At 48.5% G+C, this 12,078-nt stretch overlaps 1 protein-coding gene across 1 annotated transcript in view; it reads left to right on the top strand.

The window, feature by feature from the left end:
- Window positions 1–12,078, top strand: part of LOC106573467 (semaphorin-4B) — a 105,913-nt gene that overhangs the window by 55,214 nt on the left and 38,621 nt on the right. Inside the window, exons 3-5 of the mRNA XM_014148544.3 lie at window positions 163–323; window positions 688–750; window positions 1,332–1,430. Of these exons, the coding sequence (XP_014004019.1) occupies window positions 163–323; window positions 688–750; window positions 1,332–1,430 (323 nt within the window). The remainder of the gene's footprint in view (window positions 1–162; window positions 324–687; window positions 751–1,331; window positions 1,431–12,078) is intronic.

Here is a 12,078-nt window from a genome sequence, read left to right as displayed (position 1 = left end):
TCTTTTTTTTTAAGACCAACCCCATGTGTGTGAGGTGTATATTTGAGTTTCATAGTAGGTTTGCATAAAATACTTACAAAGAAACATTCTGTGACCCTGTTTTAGCCCACTGCAGTAAGGTTAATATTTCTGCTCTTTTTTCTGTTTTTCCTCTCTCCCCAGATGCAAAGGAGAGATCAGCCAAGAGATTCTCTGTGGATGGAGTCTACAATTACACATCTCTGCTCCTCAGTAAGGAAGATAACATGCTCTATGTTGGAGCACGAGAGGAGCTCTTCGCCCTCAACCTCTCTGATATCAGCAGAGTCAAACTACAACGCAATGTAAGTGGACACGAGTGTGTCTGTGTGAATATTGAAACATTTGTATTTTTAGAGGTGGTATGTGATACCCTCTGCTCTCAGATACACATCTTCACAGTACTGGTGTGTGTGTGTGTGTGTGTGTGTGTGTGTGTGTGTGTGTGTGTGTGTGTGTGTGTGTGTGTGTGTGTGTGTGTGTGTGTGTGTGTGTGTGTGTGTGTGTGTGTGTGTGTGTGTGTGTGTGTGTGTGTGTGCGAAGAGATGTGAATTATATAACTTATATGGTGTATGTCATCTTGTGGACAGTGCTCGGCAGCTACTTTCTTTACAGCTCTATGATGTGTCTTAGTAATGTGCCTGACACCTGTACTCTCCTCTCCTGTAGCTTACATGGAGCACCCCGAAAATGAAGAGAGACGAGTGCAGTTTCAAAGGCAAAGACCTACAGGTGAGTACACTGCGCTACATGTGTGGAACTCTAGTGACAATATTTACACTTCCATTCCAGTCCTTAGGCTTGTTTTTAAGCCATAGTACTGAAAATGAACTTAGTCAGAGGCAGTGGAAGTTCTAATTTAAGTACATATCCATTCAGCAGTGGTGGCCTGAGTGATTATTTTACAGCCAGATAAAATGTTTATTCATCCCATCTAACCAATCCCCTGTGATTGTGGTGAAACCTCAATTCTGTGGGAAGTATATTATCAGAAGGCCATATTGTATGATTCATTTATGGTTAATTGATTGGTTGGTTGGGGTACAGAGGCTCATAGACCAGGATCTTGATGAAGACACTCTAATCCGTTTTCTGTGTGAGACAGTCACTCAGACGTTTGTCACACTGCTGCCAACAGCCCTCCCAGGCTATTTGGAAGCAATTCATTCCGGCCAAGTAATGTGGGAATATGCTTGGAGAGTCGCCTAACGAGCTACTCCATTCAACCTGAGTAACTCTCCCTCCAGAATAGTTTGTGGAAACATATGAATCATATTAACGATGCTCTCTCCTCTCCTGTGTCTTTAATGCAGACGGATTGCTTCAATTACATCAAGATTTTACTGCGTGTGAATAGTACCCATCTATACGTGTGTGGAACGTACGCCTTCAGCCCAATCTGTGCATACATAGTAAGTGTTTCATTTTTTACTCTGCTGCAGCATACGGCACACAATTCCACAATGCATGTGTAATGTATTGAGAACCACCATGCCTGTGTGCTTTAGAGAGAACCACCATGCCTGTGTGCTGTAGAGAGAACCACCATGCCTGTGTGCTGTAGAGAGAACCACCATGCCTGTGTGTTGTAGAGAGAACCACCATGCCTGTGTGCTGTAGAGAGAACCACCATGTCTGTGTGTTGTAGAGAACTACCATGCCTGTGTGTTGTAGAGAGAACCACCATGTCTGTGTGTTGTAGAGAACCACCATGCCTGTGTGTTATAGAGAGAACCACCATGTCTGTGTGCTGTAGAGAGAACCACCATGCCTGTGTGTTGTAGAGAGAACCACCATGCCTGTGTGCTGTAGAGAACCACCATGCCTGTGTGTTGTAGAGAGAACCACCACGTCTGTGTGTTGTAGAGAGAACCACCATGTCTGTGTGTTGTAGAGAACTACCATGCCTGTGTGTTGTAGAGAACCACCAAGTCTGTGTGTTGTAGAGAGAACCACCATGTCTGTGTGTTGTAGAGAACCACCATGCCTGTGTGTTGTAGAGAACTACCATGCCTGTGTGTTGTAGAGAGAACCACCATGTCTGTGTGTTGTAGAGAGAACCACCATGTCTGTGTGTTGTAGAGAGAACCACCATGTCTGTGTGTTGTAGAGAACTACCATGCCTGTGTGTTGTAGAGAGAACCACCATGTCTGTGTGTTGTAGAGAGAACCACCATGTCTGTGTGTTGTAGAGAGAACCACCATGCCTGTGTGTTGTATAGAGAACCACAATGCTTGTGTGTTGTAGAGAGAACCACCATGCTTGTGTGTTGTAGAGAACCACCATGCCTATGTGTTGTAGAGAACCACCATGCCTGTGTGTTGTAGAGAACCACCATGTATGTGTGTTGTAGAGAGAACCACCATGTCTGTGTGTTGTAGAGAACCACCATGCCTTTGTGTTGTAGAGAGAACCACCATGTCTGTGTGCTGTAGAGAGAACCACCATGCCTGTGTGTTGTAGAGAACCATCATGCCTGTGTGCTTTAGAGAGAACCACCACGCCTGTGTGTTGTAGAGAGAACCACCATGCCTGTGTGTTGTAGAGAGAACCACCATGCCTGTGTGCTATAGAGAGAACCACCATGTCTGTGTGCTGTAGAGAGAACCACCATGCCTGTGTGTTGTAGAGAACCACCATGCCTGTGTGTTGTAGAGAGAACCACCATGCCTGTGTGCTGTAGAGAGAACCACCATGCCTGTGTGCTTTAGAGAGAACCACCACGCCTGTGTGCTATAGAGAGAACCACCATGTCTGTGTGCTGTAGAGAGAACCACCATGCCTGTGTGTTGTAGAGAACCACCATGCCTGTGTGTTGTAGAGAGAACCACCATGCCTGTGTGCTGTAGAGAGAAGCACCATGCCTGTGTGTTGTAGAGAAGCACCATGCCTGTGTGTTGTAGAGAACCACCATGCCTGTGTGCTGTAGAGAGAACCACCATGCCTGTGTGCTGAAGAGAGAACCATCATGCCTGTGTGTTGTAGAGAGAAACACCATGCCTGTGTGTTGTAGAGAGAACCACCATGCCTGTGTGTTGTAGAGTGAACCACCATGTCTGTGTGTTGTAGAGAACCACCATGCCTGTGTGTTGTAGAGAACCACCATGCCTGTGTGTTGTAGAGAACCACCATGCCTGTGTGTTGTAGAGAACCACCATGTATGTGTGTTGTAGAGAGAACCACCATGTCTGTGTGTTGTAGAGAACCATCATGTCTGTGTGTTGTAGAGAACCACCATGCCTGTATGTTGTAGAGAGAACCACCATGCCTGTGTGTTGTAGAGAGAACCACCATGCCTGTGTGTTGTAGAGAGAACCACCATGTCTGTGTGTTGTAGAGAGAACCACCATGCCTGTGTGTTGTAGAGAGAACCACCATGCCTGTGTGTTGTAGAGAGAACCACCATGCCTGTGTGTTGTAGAGAACCACCATGCCTGTGTGTTGTAGAGAGAACCACCATGCCTGTGTCCTGTTGAGAACCACCATGTCTGTGTGTTGCAGAGAACCACCATGCCTGTGTGTTGTAGAGAGAACCACCATGCCTGTGTGCTGTAGAGAACCACCATGTCTGTGTGTTGTAGAGAACCACCATGCCTGTGTGTTGTAGAGAGAACCACCATGCCTGTGTGTTGTCGAGAGAACCACCATGCCTGTGTGTTGTAGAGAGAACCACCATGCCTGTGTGTTGTAGAGAGAACCACCATGCCTGTGTGTTGTAGAGAGAACCACCATGCCTGTGTGTTGTAGAGAGAACCACCATGCCTGTGTGTTGTAGAGAACCACCATGCCTGTGTGCTTTAGAGAGAACCACCACGCCTGTGTGCTATAGAGAGAACCTCCATGTCTGTGTGCTGTAGAGAGAACCACCATGCCTGTGTGTTGTAGAGAACCACCATGCCTGTGTGTTGTAGGGAACCACCATGCCTGTGTGCTGTAGAGAGAACCACCATGCCTGTGTGCTTTAGAGAGAACCACCATGCCTGTGTGCTGTAGAGAGAACCACCATGCCTGTGTGTTGTAGGGAACCACAATGCCTGTGTGCTGTAGAGAAAACCACCATGCCTGTGTGCTTTAGAGAGAACCACCATGCCTGTGTGCTGTAGAGAGAACCACCATGCCTGTGTGCTGTAGAGACAACCACCATGCCTGTGTGTTGTAAAGAACCACCATGCCTGTGTGTTGTAGAGAACCACCATGCCTGTGTGTTGTAGAGAACCACCATGCCTGTGTGTTGTAGAGAACCACCATGCCTGTGTGTTGTAGAGAACCACCATGCCTGTGTGTTGTAGAGAACCACCATGTATGTGTGTTGTAGAGAGAACAACCATGTCTGTGTGTTGTAGAGAGAACCACCATGTCTGTGTGTTGTAGAGAACCATCATGTCTGTGTGTTGTAGAGAACCATCATGTCTGTGTGTTGTAGAGAGAACCACCATGTCTGTGTGTTGTACAGAACCATCATGCCTGTGTGCTTTAGAGAGAACCACCACGCCTGTGTGTTGTAGAGAACCACCATGCCTGTGTGTTATAGAGAGAACCACCATGTCTGTGTGCTGTAGAGAGAACCACCATGCCTGTGTGTTGTAGAGAACCACCATGCCTGTGTGTTGTAGAGAGAACCACCATGCCTGTGTGCTGTAGAGAGAACCACCATGCCTGTGTGTTGTAGAGAGAACCACCATGCCTGTGTGCTGTAGAGAACCACCATGCCTGTGTGTTGTAGAGAGAACCACCACGTCTGTGTGTTGTAGAGAGAACCACCATGTCTGTGTGTTGTAGAGAGAACCACCATGTCTGTGTGTTGTAGAGAACCACCATGCCTTTGTGTTGTAGAGAGAACCACCATGTCTGTGTGCTGTAGAGAGAACCACCATGCCTGTGTGTTGTAGAGAACCATCATGCCTGTGTGCTTTAGAGAGAACCACCACGCCTGTGTGTTGTAGAGAGAACCACCATGCCTGTGTGTTGTAGAGAGAACCACCATGCCTGTGTGCTTTAGAGAGAACCACCACGCCTGTGTGCTATAGAGAGAACCACCACGCCTGTGTGTTGTAGAGAGAACCACCACGCCTGTGTGTTGTAGAGAGAACCAACATGCCTGTGTGTTGTAGAGAGAACCACCATGCCTGTGTGTTGTAGAGAACCACCATGCCTGTGTGTTGTAGGGAACCACCATGCCTGTGTGCTGTAGAGAGAACCACCATGCCTGTGTGCTTTAGAGAGAACCACCATGCCTGTGTGCTGTAGAGAGAACCACCATGCCTGTGTGTTGTAGGGAACCACAATGCCTGTGTGCTGTAGAGAAAACCACCATGCCTGTGTGCTTTAGAGAGAACCACCATGCCTGTGTGCTGTAGAGAGAACCACCATGCCTGTGTGCTGTAGAGAGAACCACCATGCCTGTGTGTTGTAGAGAACCACCATGCCTGTGTGTTGTAGAGAACCACCATGCCTGTGTGTTGTAGAGAACCACCATGCCTGTGTGCTGAAGAGAGAACCACCATGCCTGTGTGCTGTAGAGAGAACCACCATGCCTGTGTGTTGTAGAGAACCACCATGCCTGTGTGTTGTAGAGAACCACCATGCCTGTGTGTTGTAGAGAACCACCATGCCTGTGTGTTGTAGAGAACCACCATGCCTGTGTGTTGTAGAGAACCACCATGTATGTGTGTTGTAGAGAGAACAACCATGTCTGTGTGTTGTAGAGAGAACCACCATGTCTGTGTGTTGTAGAGAACCATCATGTCTGTGTGTTGTAGAGAACCATCATGTCTGTGTGTTGTAGAGAGAACCACCATGTCTGTGTGTTGTACAGAACCATCATGCCTGTGTGCTTTAGAGAGAACCACCACGCCTGTGTGTTGTAGAGAGAACCACCACGCCTGTGTGTTGTAGAGAACCACCATGCCTGTGTGTTGTAGAGAGAACCACCATGTCTGTGTGCTGTAGAGAGAACCACCATGCCTGTGTGTTGTAGAGAACCACCATGCCTGTGTGTTGTAGAGAGAACCACCATGCCTGTGTGCTGTAGAGAACCACCATGCCTGTGTGTTGTAGAGAGAACCACCACGTCTGTGTGTTGTAGAGAGAACCACCATGTCTGTGTGTTGTAGAGAACTACCATGCCTGTGTGTTGTAGAGAACCACCAAGTCTGTGTGTTGTAGAGAACCACCATGTCTGTATGTTGTAGAGAACCACCATGCCTGTGTGTTGTAGAGAACTACCATGCCTGTGTGTTGTAGAGAGAACCACCATGTCTGTGTGTTGTAGAGAGAACCACCATGTCTGTGTGTTGTAGAGAGAACCACCATGTCTGTGTGTTGTAGAGAACTACCATGCCTGTGTGTTGTAGAGAGAACCACCATGTCTGTGTGTTGTAGAGAGAACCACCATGTCTGTGTGTTGTAGAGAGAACCACCATGCCTGTGTGTTGTATAGAGAACCACCATGCTTGTGTGTTGTAGAGAGAACCACCATGCTTGTGTGTTGTAGAGAACCACCATGCCTATGTGTTGTAGAGAACCACCATGCCTGTGTGTTGTAGAGAACCACCATGTATGTGTGTTGTAGAGAGAACCACCATGTCTGTGTGTTGTAGAGAACCACCATGCCTTTGTGTTGTAGAGAGAACCACCATGTCTGTGTGCTGTAGAGAGAACCACCATGCCTGTGTGTTGTAGAGTACCATCATGCCTGTGTGCTTTAGAGAGAACCACCACGCCTGTGTGTTGTAGAGAGAACCACCATGCCTGTGTGTTGTAGAGAGAACCACCATGCCTGTGTGCTTTAGAGAGAACCACCACGCCTGTGTGCTATAGAGAGAACCACCACGCCTGTGTGCTATAGAGAGAACCACCATGTCTGTGTGCTGTAGAGAGAACCACCATGCCTGTGTGTTGTAGAGAACCACCATGCCTGTGTGTTGTAGAGAGAACCACCATGCCTGTGTGCTGTAGAGAGAACCACCATGCCTGTGTGCTGAAGAGAGAACCATCATGCCTGTGTGCTGTAGAGAGAAGAACCATGTCTGTGTGTTGTAGAGAGAACCACCATGTCTGTGTGTTGTAGAGAACCATCATGTCTGTGTGTTGTAGAGAACCACCATGCCTGTATGTTGTAGAGAGAACCACCATGCCTGTGTGTTGTAGAGAGAACCACCATGCCTGTGTGTTGTAGAGAGAACCACCATGTCTGTGTGTTGTAGAGAGAACCACCATGTCTGTGTGTTGTAGAGAGAACCACCATGCCTGTGTGTTGCAGAGAACCACCATGCCTGTGTGTTGTAGAGAGAACCACCATGCCTGTGTGCTGTAGAGAACCATCATGTCTGTGTGTTGTAGAGAACCATCATGTCTGTGTGTTGTAGAGAGAACCACCATGTCTGTGTGTTGTGGAGAACCACCATGCCTGTGTGTTGTAGAGAGAACCACCATGCTTGTGTGTTGTAGAGAACAACCATGCCTGTGTGTTGTAGAGAACCACCATGTATGTGTGTTGTAGAGAGAACCACCATGTCTGTGTGTTGTAGAGAAAACCACCATGTCTGTGTGTTGTAGAGAACCACCATGTCTGTGTGTTGTACAGAACCATCATGCCTGTGTGCTTTAGAGAGAACCACCACGCCTGTGTGTTGTAGAGAGAACCACCACGCCTGTGTGTTGTAGAGAACCACCATGCCTGTGTGCTTTAGAGAGAACCACCACGCCTGTGTGCCATAGAGAGAACCACCATGTCTGTGTACTGTAGAGAGAACCACAATGCCTGTGTGTTGTAGAGAAACACCATGCCTGTGTGTTGTAGAGAGAACCACCATGCCTGTGTGCTGTAGAGAGAAGCACCATGCCTGCGTGTTGCAGAGAACCAACATGCCTGTGTGTTGTAGAGAGAACCACCATGTCTGTGTGTTGTAGAGAACCACCATGCCTGTGTGTTGTAGAGAACCACCATGCCTGTGTGCTGTAGAGAGAACCACCATGGCTGTGTGCTTTAGAGAGAACCACCATGCCTGTGTGCTGTAGAGATAACCACCATGTCTGTGTGTTGTAGAGAACCATCATGTCTGTGTGTTGTAGAGAACCACCATGCCTGTGTGTTGTAGAGAGAATCACCATGCCTGTGTGTTGTAGAGAGAACCACCATGCCTGTGTGTTGTAGAGAGAACCACCATGTCTGTGTGTTGTAGAGAACCACCATGTCTGTGTGTTGTAGAGAACCACCATGTCTGTGTGTTGTAGAGAACCACCATGTCTGTGTGTTGCAGAGAACCACCATGCCTGTGTGTTGTAGAGAGAACCACCATGCCTGTGTGCTGTAGAGAACCACCATGTCTGTGTGCTGTAGAGAACCACCATGCCTGTGTGTTGTAGAGAGAACCAGCATGCCTGTGTGTTGTAGAGAGAACCACCATGCCTGTGTGTTGTAGAGAGAACCACCATGCCTGTGTGTTGTAGAGAACCACCATGCCTGTGTGCTTTAGAGAGAACCACCACGCCTGTGTGCTATAGAGAGAACCATCATGCCTGTGTGTTGTAGAGAACCACCATGCCTGTGTGCTTTAGAGAGAACCACCACGCCTGTGTGCTATAGAGAGAACCACCATGTCTGTGTGCTGTAGAGAACCACCATGCCTGTGTGTTGTAGAGAGAACCACCATGCCTGTGTTCTGTAGAGAGAAGCACCATGCCTGTGTGTTGTAGAGAACCACCATGCGTGTGTGTTGTAGGGAACCACCATGCCTGTGTGCTGTAGAGAGAACCACCATGCCTGTGTGCTTTAGAGAGAACCACCATGCCTGTGTGCTGTAGAGAGAACCACCATGCCTGTGTGCTGTAGAGAGAACCACCATGCCTGTGTGCTGTAGAGAGAACCACCATGCCTGTGTGCTGTAGAGAGAACCACCATGCCTGTGTGTTGTAGAGAACCACCATGCCTGTGTGTTGTATAGAGAACCACCGTGCCTGTGTGCTGAAGAGAGAACCATCGTGCATGTGTGCTGTAGAGAGAACCATCACGCCTGTGTGTTGTAGAGAACCACCATGCCTGTGTGTTGTAGAGAACCACCATGCCTGTGTGTTGTAGGGAACCACCATGCCTGTGTGCTGTAGAGAGAACCACCATGCCTGTGTGCTTTAGAGAGAACCACCATGCCTGTGTGCTGTAGAGAGAACCACCATGCCTGTGTGTTGTAGGGAACCACAATGCCTGTGTGCTGTAGAGAGAACCACCATGCCTGTGTGCTTTAGAGAGAACCACCATGCCTGTGTGCTGTAGAGAGAACCACCATGCCTGTGTGCTGTAGAGAGAACCACCATGCCTGTGTGTTGTAGAGAACCACCATGCCTGTGTGTTGTAGAGAGAACCACCGTGCCTGTGTGCTGAAGAGAGAACCATCGTGCCTGTGTGCTGTAGAAAGAACCACCATGCCTGTGTGTTGTAGAGAACCACCATGCCTGTGTGTTGTAGAGAACCACCATGCCTGTGTGTTGTAGAGAACCATCATGTCTGTGTGTTGTAGAGAACCATCATGTCTGTGTGTTGTAGAGAGAACCACCATGTCTGTGTGTTGTAGAGAACCACCATGCCTGTGTGTTGTAGAGAACCACCATGTATGTGTGTTGTAGAGAGAACCACCATGTCTGTGTGTTGTAGAGAGAACCACCATGTCTGTGTGTTGTAGAGAACCACCATGTCTGTGTGTTGTACAGAACCATCATGCCTGTGTGCTTTAGAGAGAACCACCACTCCTGTGTGTTGTAGAGAGAACCACCACGCCTGTGTGTTGTAGAGAACCACCACGCCTGTGTGCTTTAGAGAGAACCACCACGCCTGTGTGCTATAGAGAGAACCACCATGTCTGTGTGCTGTAGAGAGAACCACAATGCCTGTGTGTTGTAGAGAAACACCATGCCTGTGTGTTGTAGAGAGAACCACCATGCCTGTGTGCTGTAGAGAGAAGCACCATGCCTGCGTGTTGCAGAGAACCAACATGCCTGTGTGTTGTAGAGAGAACCACCATGCCTATGTGTTGTAGAGATCCGCCATGCCTGTGTGTTGTAGAGAACCACCATGTCTGTGTGTTGTAGAGAACCACCATGTCTGTGTGTTGTAGAGAACCATCATGCCTGTGTGCTTTAGAGAGAACCACCACGCCTGTGTGTTGTAGAGAGAACCACCATGCCTGTGTGCTTTAGAGAGAACCACCACGCCTGTGTGCTATAGAGAGAACGACCATGTCTGTGTGCTGTAGAGAGAACCCCCATGCCTGTGTGTTGTAGAGAACCACCATGCCTGTGTGTTGTAGAGAGAACCACCATGCCTGTGTGCTGTAGAGAGAAGCACCATGCCTGCGTGTTGCAGAGAACCAACATGCCTGTGTGTTGTAGAGAGAACCACCATGTCTGTGTTTTGTAGAGAACCACCATGCCTGTGTGTTGTAGAGAACCACCATGCCTGTGTGCTGTAGAGAGAACCACCATGGCTGTGTGCTTTAGAGAGAACCACCATGCCTGTGTGCTGTAGAGATAACCACCATGTCTGTGTGTTGTAGAGAACCATCATGTCTGTGTGTTGTAGAGAACCACCATGCCTGTGTGTTGTAGAGAGAATCACCATGCCTGTGTGTTGTAGAGAGAACCACCATGCCTGTGTGTTGTAGAGAGAACCACCATGTCTGTGTGTTGTAGAGAACCACCATGACTGTGTGTTGTAGAGAACCACCATGTCTGTGTGTTGCAGAGAACCACCATGCCTGTGTGTTGTAGAGAACCACCATGCATGTGTGCTGTAGAGAACCACCATGTCTGTGTGCTGTAGAGAACCACCATGCCTGTGTGTTGTAGAGAGAACCAGCATGCCTGTGTGTTGTAGAGAGAACCATCATGCCTGTGTGTTGTAGAGAGAACCACCATGCCTGTGTGTTGTAGAGAACCACCATGCCTGTGTGCTTTAGAGAGAACCACCACGCCTGTGTGCTATAGAGAGAACCATCATGCCTGTGTGTTGTAGAGAACCACCATGCCTGTGTGCTTTAGAGAGAACCACCACGCCTGTGTGCTATAGAGAGAACCAACATGTCTGTGTGCTTTAGAGAACCACCATGCCTGTGTGTTGTAGAGAGAACCACCATGCCTGTGTTCTGTAGAGAGAAGCACCATGCCTGCGTGTTGCAGAGAACCAACATGCCTGTGTGTTGTAGAGAACCACCATGCCTGTGTGTTGTAGGGAACCACCATGCCTGTGTGCTGTAGAGAGAACCACCATGCCTGTGTGCTTTAGAGAGAACCACCATGCCTGTGTGCTGTAGAGAGAACCACCATGCCTGTGTGCTGTAGAGAGAACCACCATGCCTGTGTGCTGTAGAGAGAACCACCATGCCTGTGTGTTGTAGAGAACCACCATGCCTGTGTGTTGTATAGAGAACCACCGTGCCTGTGTGCTGAAGAGAGAACCATCGTGCATGTGTGCTGTAGAGAGAACCATCATGCCTGTGTGTTGTAGAGAACCACCATGCCTGTTTGTTGTAGAGAACCACCATGCCTGTGTGCTGTAGAGAACCACCATGCCTGTGTGTTGTAGAGAACCACCATGCCTGTGTGTTGTAGAGAACCACCATGTATGTGTGTTGTAGAGAGAACAACCATGTCTGTGTGTTGTAGATAGAACCACCATGTCTGTGTGTTGTAGAGAACCATCACGTCTGTGTGTTGTAGAGAACCACCATGTCTGTGTGTTGCAGAGAACCACCATGCCTGTGTGTTGTAGAGAACCACCATGCATGTGTGCTGTAGAGAACCACCATGTCTGTGTGCTGTAGAGAACCACCATGCCTGTGTGTTGTAGAGAGAACCAGCATGCCTGTGTGTTGTAGAGAGAACCATCATGCCTGTGTGTTGTAGAGAGAACCACCATGCCTGTGTGTTGTAGAGAACCACCATGCCTGTGTGCTTTAGAGAGAACCACCACGCCTGTGTGCTATAGAGAGAACCATCATGCCTGTGTGTTGTAGAGAACCACCATGCCTGTGTGCTTTAGAGAGAACCACCACGCCTGTGTGCTATAG

This window comes from Salmo salar, chromosome 16 (assembly GCF_965601325.2).
Source record: "Salmo salar chromosome 16, fSalSal1, whole genome shotgun sequence".
In the NCBI taxonomy this organism is placed as follows: Eukaryota; Metazoa; Chordata; class Actinopteri; order Salmoniformes; family Salmonidae; genus Salmo; species Salmo salar.
The sequence above is the reverse complement of the archived record's forward strand: the minus strand, read 5'-3'. Positions and strand labels throughout refer to the sequence as shown.